The sequence below is a fragment of the Xyrauchen texanus genome, chromosome 26 (assembly GCF_025860055.1).
Source record: "Xyrauchen texanus isolate HMW12.3.18 chromosome 26, RBS_HiC_50CHRs, whole genome shotgun sequence".
In the NCBI taxonomy this organism is placed as follows: Eukaryota; Metazoa; Chordata; class Actinopteri; order Cypriniformes; family Catostomidae; genus Xyrauchen; species Xyrauchen texanus.
Genome location: NC_068301.1, coordinates 38,956,636 through 38,974,459, shown reverse-complemented (window position 1 = coordinate 38,974,459; position 17,824 = coordinate 38,956,636). Strand labels below are relative to the sequence as shown.

The 17,824-nt window shown below is 40.9% G+C and overlaps 1 protein-coding gene across 1 annotated transcript in view; it reads left to right on the top strand.

Moving 5' to 3' along the window:
• Positions 1 to 17,535, top strand: part of LOC127620384 (forkhead box protein O3-like) — a 53,009-nt gene extending 35,474 nt beyond the window's left edge. Inside the window, exon 2 of the mRNA XM_052093604.1 lies at positions 12,678 to 17,535. Coding sequence (XP_051949564.1) covers positions 12,678 to 14,348 — 1,671 coding nt within the window. The 3' untranslated portion in view covers positions 14,349 to 17,535. The remainder of the gene's footprint in view (positions 1 to 12,677) is intronic.
• Positions 17,536 to 17,824: the final 289 nt, after the last annotated feature.

The window sequence follows — 17,824 nt, the reverse complement described above, 5'->3', positions numbered from 1 at the left end:
CGATCAGCTCATTCCACGCCCTAGAACCGAAATAATCGATGCGTGACTTAATTAATGATTTACTAATTAATTGTGCATGCTCTGCCTAGAACAGAGGGTGACTTTGTGCTCCATGATAAAGTCAGTCATAGCTGTGTGTGCTTGTGTTTTTGTTTGCGAAGAAAATATAGAATAGAATATAGAATATTTTAAATTAAATTTGTAAAATGAACTGTTTCCATGCAGCGTGTTAGCCTGATTTGACTAATATATATATATATATATATATATATATATATATATATATATATATATATGTATATATTTATTTACTATTATTTATATTTCCTTATGTAATATTATTTTTGTGGTTTTTAAATGGGGATCTATCACAGCAAAGTTTCTAATGCAAGACTTGTGCTCCATTGAACTCCACTGTTTTCTTGTTTTAAGCACACTCTAATATATATATTTATATATATATATATATATATATATATATATATATATATATATATATATATATACTGTATATGCTAGATTTAAAAATAAATAAAAAAAGCCATTGTGGTAAAAACAAAATAAAAAAAACCACAGTCTTAATTTCTAATTCAAGTACATATAGACCGATGATCCAATACATTGCCCAATATGCTGTTGGTTCTCCACGTGCCGCCAAAACAGTGCCCACCTTCCAAAACATGGACTCTACAAGAGCCAAGAAGGTGTCCTGTGGTATCTGGCACCAAGACATTAGCAGTAGATCCTTCAAGTCCTGCAAGTTGTGAGGTGGAGCCACTGTGGATTGGACTTGTTGGCCCAGCAATCCCACAGATGCTCAATCGGATTGAGATCTGGGGAATTTGGAGGCCTGGGCAACACCTTGAACTCTTCATCATGTTCCTCAAACCATTCTCAAACAATGTGTGCAGTGTGGCAGGGTGCATTATCCTGCTGAAAGAGGCCACTGCCATCAGGGAATACCATTGGCATGAAGGGGTGTACCTGGTCTGCAATGATGTTTAGGTAGGTGGCACGTGTCAAATTGACGTCCACATGGATGGCCGGACCCAGAGTTTCCCAGCAGCATATTGCCCAGAGCATCACTCTCCCTCCACCGGCTTGTCATCTTCCCGCAGTGCATCCTGGTGTCATCACTTCCCCCAGGTAAACTACGCACACGTACACGGACGTCCATGTGATGAAAAGGAAAATGGGACATTCCTCCAGCATTCAACACATTGAATACGGGAACTCAATGTTTGCTTACCATCTAATCTACCCAGACCTTGACACCTGACCTTGTTTGCAGATGATCAACGTTATTCGCGTCACCTGTGAGTGGTCATAGTGTTTTGGCTAATTAGTGAATGCTTTTTTTTGGGATGTTCAGATATTTGTGAAATATGAATAATGTGACACATGTTAAACAGTGAGTATTTTAATGTTTAAGGATTGGCCCCATTCACTTCCATTGTAAGTGCATAAAGTCGATTTTTTTTGTGTGTGTGTGTGTGTGTGTGTGTGTGTGTGTGTGTGTGTGTGTGGTTATCAACATTATGCCATTTGATTGATTGATTGGGCTTAAGTTTTATTGAACCTGGAGTATTCCTTTAATTCAAGATGCAGTCTCTGAAAACAAATATTGATACGTTTTGCAAGTACATTTATGTTTTTTTATTTTGTATGTTCTTTTTAGGATTTTCTTTTTTAGGATTTTTAACAGAAGACAAAGCAAAAATACTGATGAAGAAAAGGTTTACAGATTTATTTATTTTTAATATATTGTTCCATTTGTATCATTGTAGTTAGTCACGAACAAAATTAGCAAAGTATATCGCAACAAGAAGTGTCCATCTGTGCATGTAAGATCCAGGTGTAGGACCTCAATTCTTCTGAGACAGCAGAGTCTGTGCGATCTCCCACAGGCTAACACTGCTCCCGACTCTTAGCGCTGCCCCAATCTGGGCTTCATGCCATGCGACGTCCGGGCAAACGTATGCCAGGGGGCGGCAGTGCAATGCCGTGCCCACTACACCACAGTGAAGGACTGGCTTTTATGCCCTGAAGGTCTGGTCAGCTCTGGCACGAAGGGTGGATTTTCCGATCCCCTGCACCGCTCTCAGATGCTCCTAAATCTGCCCGCTCTATTTTTAAATCTCCCTCCCTCTCTCTCTCTCTCTCTCTCTCTCTCTCTCTCTCTCTCTGTCCATCCCTCACTTCCTCCCACTCCCTCTACCTCCCTCAGGCTCTCCCATCTCCCAGGGAACTTGGCCCAGCTCAGCCAGCAGCTCCAATTAGTGCTCAGTCCAAGGGAATGGCGCGCACTCGCTGGCTACTCACACCTACAGGCCTCCAGGGGCCTCAACTTCTTTTCCGTACCCAGTCAACCTCTCTCAGGTTAGGCTAAATCCCCAGACGCTGCCCCTCCCTTCCTCCCTAGTCCCTCTGAAGGGTGGGCATTCCACAGGGATGTGGGTGGAGAGAGAGGCCTTCTGTCGCCTAAGGGTTGGCTGTAATGATGGCTTTGCTCTGTTTTTAGGGTAGTTGTATCATTAGTGGTTCACATTTTTATTTTTGTTATTTTTCATTGTTAATTTTGCCCATTATCACCACAGAGAGACAAAACATTAAATAACTCTATGCAGACAAACATTAAGATTAGAAAGAAGAAGATTTTTGAATCACTGTGATTCTTTTATACTTGTGAAAGAAAATGAAATAAAGACATTTATATTGATAAAAATGACTATTTCTATACACATAAAGGCTGTATTCTTCAAACTTTAGGTTCATCCAAGAAACCCGTAGCAATGAGCGCATTTACATGAACGCTCTTACACAGATTATTCTTAATAAAACAACCAGACAACACTTAAGAAACGTAATAAACTATGTTTCTTTATCGGCGTAAAGGCCATACATTTCTATCGAGAAGACACGCAGGCTTGAGTGAGGTTTAAGATGACATTTATTTGATGAATGTAAAACAGAAAAGTAATGTCTCTCTTTGGCGTAGGCCCCGTCTGCGGTCCGAGGGAGTTGTACTTGGAACCATCATATACTGACGGAGATAGGAGGCAGGGGCGAGGAGCCTACCTCCGTGCGAGACGGGGCTCAACTGGTGGTGGTAGGGTGGTGGAGGTTGCCGGTTAGCACACTGAAACAGCAATGTGATAGATTGTGAGCAGACTTATAAAGAAATGGCTTACATGTGATTGGCTAGGAGATACCCAGCTAATGATGTGATGATGTACAGCTGCTAGTCTTCCCGCTAGAACTACGCTGCACTTACATTTATATTTATCAAACATATCCTACCTCTTCTGCCATACATTCGCTTGCAAAAAACGTTTTATTTTGATTCTATTTTTTTATTGTTATCTCTGCCTGGTTGCTGCATTGTTTGTGCACTGGAAGCTTCTGTCACCAAGACAAATTCCTTTTATGTGTAAGAATACTTGGCAATAAAGCACATTCTGATTCTGATGAATAACCCGATCGACACGGGTAGATTTTTGCCCATTACACCAATTTCCTGTACCATGTAAACACCTTACCCAGTGTTCTTGCCGGCTCATCCAATGTGTGCACGTGTTGAACGCGTCTCTTCACGGTCTTGATGAACAAAAACGTCTTTGTGAATTCAAACTTTTGAAGGGTAATGTATTCCTGAACAAATTAATAAAAATGAAGTCCGTATAAGGCAATTCAGTTCATTCAGGGGCCATCTTTGTAACAACCACAGGCAGGTATTTTCTATCTGCTTGAACGTGCAAAGTCTCAAAAACTATCAAGATTAAGTTTCAATAACATCACCAATTAAAATCTGACAATGGAATTATCATTTTTGCTTCAGGAGTTCAAATCATGCTAAAACCTCATATGGTCCAGCTAATGTGTATGTGCGAGTAAAAGAGTGGAAAAAAAGTGATTGGATGTTTTAAATAAGGGCAGGACTTCCATTGTTCCAATGTTATGATTTCCACTATTCATTGTACTTTGCGTGGTCTGTCTCCACCTTCTTATACTGTTTCTGTTAATAAGTGAATTATATGCTATATTACCCAGAAATAATATTGTTAGCATACTTCCGTTAGCATCATTATCATGTATGTGTCCTGTTCGATACAGTAATTTCATATTGGCATATCTCTCTGCGCTCACCTTCCACCGTTCCCATTAATCGCCCGCGAGTTCTTGCTTTTTCACAAACAGCCGAGCGCCGCCCGTGACATCACTCACAGGAAGTACATCTTTAGCGTTGGCTAATTTCCATCGATTGCCTCCAGACAGGCTTAGCAGACGCACCCTGTTCCCACACACAACTCTCATTTTAAGTCTCCTCGCCTGCAGGAGTTCTCACTCACTCTCTCCCTCTCGCACAATGAAAGCAGTCAGCGCTTTTATCTCCTACCCCACTTGTGCTTATTATCAAATAAATGCGAGGCAGAGAGATACCCATTGACAGTAGCATGCATAATAACTGCTGGCTGTGTGAAATGGATTAATAAATAATGGGTGAACGCGGCTGAAAACAGCTTTTCCAGTCCTGCGAGTACACAAGAATGCTCGACAGAACAATTCCCCAACACGAGCCGTGTGTTCCGGACCGCGTCAAATTGAACACTGGGCAGAATGTAAAACAGAACGCTGCCTTGAAAACTCTGAGGAGACTGCTCAGTAAATTAGAATGATCCTCAAAATGAAAAACAGATCGCTTGGCAAGTGTTAGCATAGTTTGCTAAAACTTTGAGGTAGCTAGCATCTTAAACATTGCCCTCTCTTTTTACCGAAATGTACTGTAGATACAGAACACATGAGAGAGTCTACAGCAGTCATTGCATTTTGTACCTGAGAGAAGCTGAATGAAAAGTAATTTTTTTTGCAACCTTGTCAAAATTGTACCAGCAGGGGTGTAGATTCTGGGCAGGTATTGGGGGATTGCAGTTTTTTTCTGATCTTCATAGAATTAGTTATTACTATGACATCTTAATGTACCCCCCTTTAAAATTCCTTTTTCCTATAATGCCCTAAGATATCCTTTCACCCTACGGATACAATCACAATTTCTCCCTGAGTTCTCTAAAAGTTTTCTATTTGATTGTATATCCAACACCTAAAAAAACCCATTGCATTAATGTAAGCTTTTCTCGCTGTATGATGGTTTGTTTTTGATGTTTCATGGGAATTGTTAAGCCAGAACTTTCCATGTAAAAGCAGCCTTTTTTATGACTGTGACGACTGTGGGCATACAAGACCAACATAAAAACAAGAGGGTGGGGGTGACCAATGGCGCCTGTTGGTCAAATAGTTCATAAATCCCAATTTGACAAATTAAATGAGCATTCATTTAAATCTAAGCAGAAACAACTACAAGTATTTCATCCCCAGGTTGATTTCCCTGAAAACTGCAAACACTATGGGGCTGTAGTGTTTTAACTCAAGTTTTGAAATTTTCTTGATTTGTCAAATTTGATCCCTATGCCGATTATTATGTCCGTCATCACTCTTTCTCTACGCATCTCCTACTGGCCAGCATATGATCCCTTCAATCCCCATTACTTTGTTGCATTCCAGGGGTCACAGTCAGCTGTGGGGCAGCCAGATTTAACTAGGATTAGCCCCAGATTTATCTGGATTATGCTGGCTGGAGTGGGATTAAGCCTGACTGCCAGATTGTTCCGGCTTGCAGGGCATATTTGAAAGTGTCTGTATATCAGGTTGTGTTTGTATGAGCGAGTATCTGTACTGTGAAGCAACGTTTACACCGGCAGTGATATTGTTGCTTGGTGCCGTTAGACTCTGTGATCTGTGATGCTGGTGGGTGTTGCTACTGCTGCCACCACTCTAACGTTATTGGTGGACCGCACAACTGGACATAGAAGCTTTTGAAATGCTTATTACATGATGATACTGCTGATAAAATTAAGATATCATTCTAATTTGACTAGGAATCAGTTCTCTTGCCTCCAGGGACCGCATTTTATATAACATGCAGCAATGCACCATATCATTAATCAAGACAAAAAGTTATATCAATATATGAATCATACTCACTCAGAATGCCGACACGGTTTTACACGCATCGTTTTATTAGCCCATATCCATGTAGTTACAGACAAATGATATAGAACAGTGAAATCGCTCACAGAAATGTTTTAATTCTCCTGTCTTGCCTGTATTTGTCTCGAGTACCTTCACTCTCTGCCAGGAGACAGATGACGTGAGCTCCGCTGTCTTCAATCTCATTGGTAGTCGCTTGCGAATGTCATAGAGTTGAAATTTTCTCAACTTTTCTTGTATCTCTCCACTGCGATCTCGGTCGCCAATGGCCGCGACAGTTCGTGTTGCTGGAAGTCGCTGTGCTCTCATTGAAAATGAGTGGGATCGTGTCGCTGTCTCGCGCGATGTCACTGGCAGTATGAACAGGGCTTTAATGAGTTTTTGAACATTGCCTGGCCTGAGTCTATCGCAATGTTCTATTTGGACGCTCAGCATTAAATTGCTGGAGGTCACCAAATTGCTTTAGTGTTGATGCATCATTACTCGTCTGCAGTATCCAACTGTATCAGGAGGCAGATCACATAAGCTTTACTGTCTGCACTACGATTGGTAGTCGGCATATCTTGTTTTTGCTCATTTGCATAAAGTTAACTCTGCTCAACATTGTTGATTCACCAGCGATCGCTGTAACAAATGTTGCCTAAAATCGCAGACTCTCCTTGAAAATAAATGCAAATCGATGTCAGTGTGAACATTACAAGTGTAATCATTAGTGTAGCAAATCACTGGCAATATTTATATTTCTAAGCTTTGTTAATAAAGTACTATCTGCTAGGTTAAAGTTGAGGTGTGTAATTTTTCGATGTTAAAATACTTTCTCCTATTCCAGCTTAATATGCAGAGACAATTATAAGTAGTGATGCACCAAAACCTCAAAATTCTCTACACACTGAAAACCAAAAATTTAGATTTTAAATTAGACTTTGTTTGGAATAATTACATTCTAAATGTTATTATTAAAGATGCACCAAAACCACAAGTTTTATATAACTACACATTTGATAATAAAATAGAGTAGGCAGAAAAGAATTACATAAAAATGTGTAGCCTATTAAAGGTGCAGTCAGTAATTTTTTTTCCTCATTAAATAAGCTGAACTCCTAAAGACATGAATTGTAATTTTTCAATATATTTAGGAAATCATGAGCACTCACATTAAAATGAAAAATGTAAGCGGGGCCTCACGATCCTTCTGGCTTTTTGGGTTTTAAGCAGGAGGTGTCAGAAAAGTTACCACAGGGATAACTGTCTTGTGGCGGCCAAGCGTTCATAGCGATGTCGCCTTTTTGATCCTTCGATGCCGGCACTTCCTATCATTGTGAAGCAGAATTCACCAAGCGTTGGATTGTTCACCCACTAATAGGAAACATGAGCTGGGTTTAGACCGTCGTGAGACAGGTTCGTTTTACCCAACTGATGATGTGTTGTTGTAATAGTAACAATAATCTGCAGAAATTAGAAAATTGTCTGAGGCCGAAGTTTCGGTGCATCCCAAAATTTAAGTAAGTCAATCGTGGGTTTAATTTTTCAAAATTTTACACACTATGTCACTGTGATGCTATAATAATAACAGTCTGTGTGTTTCAGCGGCAACACTGACTCAACCAATGGCATGAGTTTAGGGCAGGACTATCTGTTCGATCAACAAGAAAGCTGTTTGACAACAAAGTTTAATTTTGCAATTCTGTTTGTTTGCACTAATGGGGTAGAAATTACACACTTCAACTTTAATAGTTGCAGATGAGTATTTGGAGAGTTTGGAGAGAAAGTGTTTGTTTTTGTGTATTAGAGAGAGCCAAAGCAGGTCATAAGCAGACGGCTACACAGCTGACCAGTGAATGACTCAGAGGCAGAGGAGCTTGAAGGTGTCTGGATCAAATTCTGCACCACAGACCTGCTATTTATAACACTCACCACCGGCCACACAACCACCACAGCAATTGTGACTTCATGAATAATCCGTTTTTATCAAACACCACAACCACTGAGAAAAGCAACTCATGCACTACCTTATTCTCCCCATTTTAATGGAGCCACTAAGGGCGAAAAGTGGATCTTTTCACTGACTAAATGATGATGTGTGGCCTTTTAAGTCTGAATGTTGTCATGTTTAAAATATGCGATCTTTCTACAACAAGCTTATGTCTAGACGGCAGTTTGGTGAGTTGATCCGTGGAGTGGCGGGTTGCTGGTAGCTACTGTGAAGTCGTGCTGCCTATAGTTGACTTGCTAATCACTGTTCCTCTGAGACAGCTCAAGCGACGGTGTGACTGCTGATGATTGAAGCTCTCTTGTGAGTTGGGCAAGTCTTCTGACTGTCAGAGATGAAAGTCTGTTTGCAGTATACCTGCAGCATCAAACGGCAACTGCCTCTCTCTTCCCCCCACATTTCGCACATAGCTCCTCTCTTCCCGAATCCACAGTAGTCATGGTTACCCTTGCAACAAAGCACGGTCGCCAGAGCTGTCAGAGCATCACGCTCAGATCACCTCTCGCAGGTCGTTTCAGTAGGCAGATCCTGGTCGTGACGCCAGGCTTCAATTTGTCTTTGATTAAGTCGGCCCTGGAAGCATCTGGGTCTTCCACCAGCACGGGGGCTCGTGTAATTTGGCAGAATAGCTGGTGGAGAATAAAGGCCTATCCTGGGGGGTGAGAGAACATAAATACATCTTCTTTATCCAATTTCTCACCGCTCTGAATGGAAGCAGCAAATCTGCCACTAGTGTTGGGGGAAGAATTAGCCCTTCAGGTGTGAGGTGACACTGAAACAGCATGCAGTATCAGATTAGCCTGCTTTACAGTCGATATCCAGCTGTAGTGTAAATATTGCCTCGGTAATTGCCTCTTTTCAGTGACTGATATCTGACCACTCATGAGCGGTAATGGTTCTCAGAATCACTGCAGAAAACAAGAGGCGGCTTTCCGTAAAGGCATGCGATGGGGATTATGGAGTATAGATGAGCTGATAGACGCACTCAAAACATAATTGTATTGTGGATGATTGAGGGACATGAAGTAGATTTGTTTTGTCTTATTTGCATTTTTTGTCTTTTGCAGAGCAGGTGAATGAAATTAGTGTCATGATTTGTGGCTGGATGGAGAGAGAGTGAAAAGAGAGTGATAAACAGATGCAGGGACACAGGGAAAGAGATGAATGTGTGTGAGAGAGAGGGAATCTGATAGACGGTGGGTGAAGTGATGGAGAGGGGGTATGAACCCTTGAGAGACTCTGTAGCTTTGAGAGTGAGAGACTGAGTGTGTATGTGTGTAAGGAGTAGTGCTCTCACTGCATTAATTTTGCTGTGTACACATGTCAACACATTAAAATGGATTGTTGGTAATGTTGAGAATTTGATAGACCGATATGATTTTCCTGCTAGAGTGAAAGAGACAGGGAGAGAGATCAGTTGGTGTGAACACTAGCATACTGTGGTGAGAGCACTCAGCAGGGAGTAGCAGATTGAGGGATCTGGCCCTGTCCTTTTTAGAGAGAGAGTTAAATAGATAGAAAGATGTTGTTCCAGTCTACTTTGAGTACTGGCATCACACTGTTTCACTGGATAGCCTTGCTCTTTCTTTTTCTTTGCCCACCTTCTTATCCTGTAAGAGCAGTACATCTATTCCCCTACTCATCAAAATTAGCTGTTCTCAAAGGAATCCATTTTACCCTTAATAGAAACCTATCAATTAACGAAACACATTATATACCGTATATATAAGGGTGATTTGAATCATTTCTTCAATTTTTGTGTGAAAGTAGAGGATAAATACACATTGTATTAATATTGTGTGAACTTAACCCTGACATACATTTCCATATTATAATGTGATCTAAACCAGAACATGTGAGTGAGGCGGAGCGGTGTGACACTTTGCTCAATAACCCACTCCATGTGCATTGCGCTCTGCTCAACCGCTCACAGCATGTACACGGTGGGGTGGCTACATTGGCCCGAGCAACTGCCCCTTTGCCCACATGGTCTGCCCTTCTGGGTGAAATATAGGCTATATTTATTAAATTATCAAATGCTTAGTAACATACACATCTGAAATGATGTGATTGTATTGTTGTGTTTTAGTATATGAAATCTCGCTGTTTATTTTGTAATGGCTTACAACGGCTATTAAATATTCGGGTCTACCAGATCTCTGCTATTATTTGTAATCAGTTAAATATTTCTCTTTTAGCACACTAAACATCTTCAAATAATGCCTTAGCAGTTTTTTCAGTTCTAAATGACCTTTATTTACTTTAAACAAGTCATCAAACATGCCTCTACAAGTGATAAAACATGTGTGGTGGCGCTGAATCTCGCATACATGCAAATTTGCGCTTTTTAGTTTAAACTAGGTCTGAGTGACACAACCGACCAGAAAAACACAATCTTTTCAACTTCAAAGTTTGTTCTAGTCATTTATGCAATAATGAAAACAATGACTAATACCAGTAAATACAGGAAAAGTGAAATTCATAATTGATCTTCAGTTGTCTAATTAGGTTACTGTAGATTTGATAAATTAATAGGTTACTGATTTAATGCTATCAGACATTATGTTTATAAATTAAATTGAGCAATTTCTCATCCTAATTTTGTGTACAGTCTTAAAGGGTGTATTAATTTATCCAGAAAAGAGCAGTGAATGTTTTTCTCTTTTTCAGTATTGTTGCTTGATGAATATTCTCTACAATTTTATATGTACTAATCATATGCAATCTAAAGGACTATGGTTATTTATATAATAGTTATTATATTAGTACATACCATGTGCCCCCTTTGATTTTCCTTGATATTTTTAAAGCAGCATAAAGTGAATCTAGACATTATATGCATCAAAAGATCATGTGTTGTGCATGCACTCGTTATATGTACAGCAGGGTTTAACCATGGATTTAACAAGTAATAAATATTTGTCCTGCACAAAGTGAGATTTTGTCCAATACCGTATATATTAAATGAAATCATGTTTAATGATCCCAAAACAAATATAAATGATTTAATTCACGAATTGCACTGCCTTTGTTTAAGAAGTGATGTCGGAAGATGTTATCCGCAACCACTAATCTAGAGTCAGTTTTTTACATTTTACTGGCTTTGTGAAACTTTCCAGCAGTTATGTGCACTTAATCCCGGAGCAGAAATCGAAAGCAACAGGCAGTTGATTAAGTGAGATAATTCCTCAATCATATACTCTTTGTGAGAGCGTAAATCTTTACCAATCAAATGCTATAATGAAGGCATGAAAGCAGAATGCTGTGCCTGCAAATTAGTACACACTGATCTGCATGATCATATGTTTATTCGTTTTGATGCAGGGATTTTTTGTGTGTATTCACCGGGAATCAAGGAAATATGCTTTTCCAATTTACAGTATTATCAAGTGTACATATTCAATGTTCGCAACCCCGCAGAACCGAGCTCACATCTACCTGGCAGCTGCACCGACGAGATTGCAAAACAACAAGATACCTTACTCTCTACTTATCTATTAATTTAATATCGAATGGTAGTGTAGCCTGCTAGCTCACCTTTTGCTGCACTACCATATTTGTTTAGCACATCCTCTTGCTTTCTGGCAATGTGACGTATTCCGAAAGGAATATTTGCTAATTCTCATGGTCTCTCCACACTCCCTTTCGATTTCCTCATTCTTAACTTTGATTTATACTTTGCATTTATATAGGCTATAAGGTTTGCAACTTCACTAAAACAATGTTTGAACTCCCACAATGTTTGAAGGCATATTGCTTATTTTGCAGGTTCCCAAACCAGCATATCACGAAACACAGCGAGCAGCGCTCAGCAAAAGGAGAAGATTCTTCAAAAAGGCGCTCTCCACTGAGGTGGATTTATCACCGCTCCGCTCACATGCTCTGATCTTAGCCCTAAAACACATTTCCATATATCATAGTGTAATGTGGCACTCAATGCTGCTCTCTAATTCATCAACATTCTTGACTCCATTGTAGTAATACAGCAAAGAAAAAGATGCATTTCTTTGCTGCATCTGTTTCACTGAAGCCTCTCTCTCTCTCTCTCTCTCTCTCTTGTTTTTGTTTCCTTTGTCTGGTGATCCTCCAAGATTGCAAGCGTGCCAGAATCATGGCTCACTCTCACTTTGTCATCTTACTCTCTGGCTTTCCCTCATATTTTTGCAAGACAGCAATCGATAGATGTGTCTGTGATCAGGTTGCCACGTGTGATTCTTTTGGGTAACCTTGATTACGGTTGCATGTGGACTCCGCTTGGCTAGCTGCAGTGTGAGTCAGAGCAAGCGTGCAGTGTGCAGGAGAAAGTCTGCTTACAGTATTGATTTGCCTGAGCAGCCAAGAGGGATTTCACCTCTTCTTGTACTGAAAGCCCCCAACTGCTTAAGGGTTTTTGTAGGAACTTATCTTGTGTTCTACAGGAGTATTATATTGTGATGTTATTACCATGAATGGTCTTATTTTAAATATCTGTTGATTTAAATTGCACTTAAGATTGAACGATTTCATTGAATAAACCATTGTATAAAACTTAATTGTTTAAATATTTCCATATCCTACATAAGAAAAGACACAAACTGGTGTTGCAAACATACCTCAACTCAAAGTTTGAACACTAATGTCTACCATTTTCTCTTTTCTACAGAACTCCATCAGACACAACCTCTCTCTTCACACTCGCTTCATCCGTGTGCAGAATGAGGGAACAGGAAAAAGTTCTTGGTGGATGCTTAACCCAGAGGGTGGAAAGATGGGCAAAGGTCCCCGTCGCAGAGCTGTTTCCATGGATAATGGAACCAAGTATATGAAGAGCCGAGGCCGGGTCAGCCGGAAGAGAGCGGGAGCGGTGGGAATTGCCCGAGAGCTTGGAGCATCTGGAATACAGGGATCACCAGAACATGGAAGTCCAGCTGGAAAGGGAGCAATGGGAGTGGGGGGCGAAGAGTTTGATGCCTGGATAGACCTGCACTCCAGAACCAGTTCCTCTACGTCAACGCTCAGTGGATGTCTATCACCCATTCTGGCTGAAGCAGAACCTGATGAACCAGAAGAAGGAGGGCTCTCCTGCTCAACCTCTCCTCGACTCTACCCTAGTCCCTCCAGCACTAGATCTCCAGCCCTGGGAACAGGGGGGCATTGTCCATCTGTCGAGCTCCCACATCTTGCTGATCTAACAGGAGCCATCAGCTTGGAAGAGGGCTACTCCCAGCCTTTGCCACTTAAGCGCAATGGCTACCACTATGGCCCTGGAACCAAGGCAGAGACCTCCTACTGTGGAACAGTATATGGCCAGTCATCCATGGGCATGCTTAGGCATCATACACCTATGCAGACTATCCAGGAAAACAAGCCTTCTACCTTCCAGCGTGCCCTCAGGGCATACTCAGAAAACAATACCCTCGAAAGTCTGCTAGCTGGGGGGCCACAATACTGTGGTAAGGACATGGTTTTAGGGCAAGGAGGAGCATCCCATTCACTTATGTCACAATCTAACAGTGCTGTGCACTCTCACAGCCAAAATCACAATCATAACCCCGAGCAAGGCAACAATCCCAATCAAAGCCTTCACAACAGCCATGCAATGAATCATGAGCAAAATCAAAGCGATCATCACAATCCCAGTCAAGCTCATAATAAGCATCATCCAGGTCTTGACTACAGTCATGGCCAAAAACACCACCGTGGCCATGACTATGTTCAATCTCACGACCACAAACTTAATGCGAGTCCCAATCCGAATCACATGCACAATCAAATGCAACATAACAACTCCAGACAACCAGACCTTTCTCCCAGGGTCAACAATTACATTTTGCATCCCTACAACCACAAATCATCCAACCTTTATGGCCCTCGCGCTCACCTCCCTTCAACTGCCCTGCCTCCTAACCCTGCCAGTGTCCTGGATGTACCCCAGGACCCCTGTCGCCTGGCTTCAGCGCCACACCCTCGACATCAACCCTACCCAGGTGCCCCCCTCCACCAGGAAATGACAGAACCTTGGCATGGGTACTACCACCACCCATCACAGAATCCTAATTACCATGGCAACCATCAAGCTAACCATCACCAGGATCCTCACAACCGGTTGCAGTCTGACCTGGAAATGGATGTGCACCAGAGCAGTCTGGATTGTGATGTGGAATCAATTCTCCTGAACGACTTCATGGACTCAACAGAAGGAATGGACTTTAACTTTGATGGGACATTGTCACAGGGTGTTGGCTTTGGGATGGGTTTGGGGATGGGAATGGGAATGGGGGCATTTGCAGGTCCTCAGCAATCACACAACAGCCAGAGCTGGGTTCCTGGGTGAACTCTGCAGAGATTGAGAGCCTACATAGAGGCAAAACTTCAACCATACAGCCTTCTGAAGGGCAGCAGGTCAAGTTGGGGACTCAAATAAACAATTTGACCAAGATTCCCTTTTGCTGATGTCAGATTCTGGACTCATGATAATCCCCTGCCCCATCCCCTTAAAATCTTTCCCCTCCTTCCTCTCACCCTTTTTTCCTTGCTATGGAATAATGTCATGGTGCCCTAACAGTCCTTTCTGTGGTTCAAGTCCTTCAGTTTGTGCTCTATTTATCACCTCCATCTCTTATCTGGGCAAAAGCTCCAAAGCACTTTACATTTGTCGCCATCCATTCTGATGCTGTAATGATCACCCTGCGACCTCGAAGGAATCACATTGTCCTCTGGCCTGGGTTTAATGTATGCAAACGACTTTGTTATCCTTCCTGAACAAAAAAATAAATAAATAATTAAGCGTTGGTGTTGTTTTGCTAAACATGAGTACAGGATTGAAAAGTTGCTATAGCTGTCTGGGTGTCTGTGCTGTCATTTGTGTATTCATCAGTGTGTGTGGGTTGTGCGAGCATGTGAGTGTGGAGCTGCTTTACTTTGGTAAATGAACAAACCTCCTCCCAAGGAGGTCTACTGGATGTCCCTTTATTGTGGGCCAGGACAGACATCCATCAGATACACTCTATTGATATTCAGCATATCCTTTTTAATCTCCAAAGTAATGCACCAGCTATGCATCACTGTTGCAAATAGAATGTGATGCTCGGAGTGCACAGAGCTGTTTTTCCCGCGGACACACAATGACTTAATGTGTTTTGGCGAAAGTGATGATTAAAGTCACTCTGCAGTAAGTGGGGGGAGTCAGGGAGGAGGCACTTGAAGGAGGTAGGTAGGGCAGAGATTGAGGGGGAAAATGAGAAATGCTAATATTCTCTCTATGCCCCTTCCTCTCCATTCTGTGAATTTATAAAGCTTTCGATATAATGAAATAAGGAACGATCCAACAGTGCTGCAAATCCTGTGCAGGGCTCTTTCCTGGTTCACCTCAGACTAACTACTCTGTGACAGCCTTTCTCCATCAGCAACCAATGCACTGGCTTGATTTTGGCTACATTAGCATCCTCCTTTTTATTCATTTTAATATTTTTACTATCCTCCTTCCTATGCAGTGTTACTTTAGATAATCAATGATGATTGATCACATTTCAAGCCTTGTCAGTCCTCATTAACTGTGTGTTCATTTAAGACAGAGCTGGAATTTATCCTTATCATTGCATCTGCTTGACAAAGTAACTATTAGATGGTAGTGCTACCTCAAGGTTGTAAAGGGAAAGCATCTCATATCTGGCTCATGGTTATAACAACTTTACACAATGACTATACTCTGTAATGTACACTATTGGATTGCATGCTAATTAATTCAGTCAGCTAGCAAAAAATGGGTGCTATCTTCTTTTTGAAGACTTCATATTGTAATTAAGTGCAAATGTTTATTTTCTCTTTCTGAATGTAACATAACACCAAGAATTCTTAGGGAAAGACTACTCTAGTTATGACATGATTATGGTGTGGTTGGAGGAAACATATGGGCCACATTTAGGCATTTAATGTCCAGTTGTCTTATCCTATTATGACCACTAAACATACAGGAAGTCAAAGTATTTAACTGTTACAAATATAGGAAAAATCTAAATATTTTATGTAGATTTTTTATTACGAAACGTTTTAGATATAAAAGATGTCTAACTGCTAGCACGGAAGCAAAATGAGGCAACTTCCAGATTTTCAATGACAGTGAGAAGTCAGCGCTTAAATTGCTCAATTTTGTCAGGGGGGACAGGCTCAAAAATAATAATAGCATACTATTTGTCAAATATAAAAAATATGAATTGGAAAAGTCAATGCTCTCAGAAAATTGGAAACTTACAAAGTACAGCTGTAAAAATTACCATTTGAATCAGCATTTCTCTGATCAACCATCAACGAACCCCATTTTCCAAGATCAGATGGTAAAATGACTGTAACCCAGCAATGTTCCATAATTCCAAGAGTATATGCACACTACTAAACAAATTCAAGATGGATTTCATGACTACCAGGATAAAGTTGCTGTCTATGGCCAATCACCACATCTATCCATTGTCAAACCTTTATGGAAAGCTCTGGAGTGCAGAGAGTAGATTCCACAATCATTATCACAGAACTGATGGCTTTCAACATTCCAAGAAGACCTGACATTGTTGTGAAGTTGTTGTCCTCGGTATTTCTATAATGCTTGATATCTTGGTTATTTCATCTACTCTTTGTATCTTTTAGGTGCTAGCTCAGAGGCTGAAAACTGCCCACAGATACACGACTTGGATGTAATCTTTGTGTTCTGCTTTAAATTTGATGAGGAAAAACGTACATGAAGAAAGAAATGGGTAGGGCAGTTACAATAGAGGAAAATGCTGACAGAGAATGTGTTGAAAAGGACAGCACTAGGTTGATCGAAAGAAAAAAACTTCACAGTTACAAATGGAGTATATGCATGTGTGTTTGTGTGTCTGAGAGAGTCAGTCAGAGTAGCATCCTTCAGCAAAGCTGTTTGAATCAGGCCAAATGTCAAGTGGCTCTCCACAGCTTTTTTCACACGGCCTGATCAGATAGCCATCCCTCTTTTGCACTCTCGCTCTTTCCTGCAAAGGACAATGATCCCTGTCTTCATCCCATTCTCTTTCATTCCCATCTTTATGTTGTTTTCGAGGTGGCCAGGAATGAGTTGTTCTCCGACAGTAATTTTGATCGCTGGCCCACGCCTGCCTCTGTACTCAGCTTCATGTTTGCGTGTGTGTGTGTGTGTGTGTGTGTGTGTGTGTGTTTCTAGCACAGTGACGTACCTGAAATGAGTATGAAAATTAACTGAAATTGTGCCCTGATAGTTACTATGCCTGGCTATCAATAATATAATATCCACAGTTTATATTTATTGGGTATAAAGATAGGTTTGTGGGTGACGGTATGGAGCTCCTGTATCCGATCCATTTATATGACAAGATCATGATTCTATTACAGTTCATTTCTGTTTCATGCTGTATAAAAATCTGTAATGAGAAAATTGTATAATATTTTTTGACAAGCAAATATCAGTTTTATTATTATTTTTTTTTTCTAAATGATGTAACTTCTCATCTTGTGGCTTGTAAAATAAAACAAAAGAGAACTTGAAAAAGCGTGTGTGTGTGTGTGTGTGTGTGTGTGTGTGTGTGTGTGTGGACAATCTGGAGCCTATCGCAAACCGGCTTGCTTTTTGAGAACCGAATGGTGATGTAACAGGTTACATAGCTACATGGTAGTTTTACGTGACTACCTAACCTGACCACAAAATGTACCACAGGTTGAACCACAGTGTTTGTGTACAGCTGTTAATTCGATTTTTGAAGACATATTTAAACATACTGAGTAATTAAATTCAATAACATTGCTCAAGATGACTGGTAACGTGGG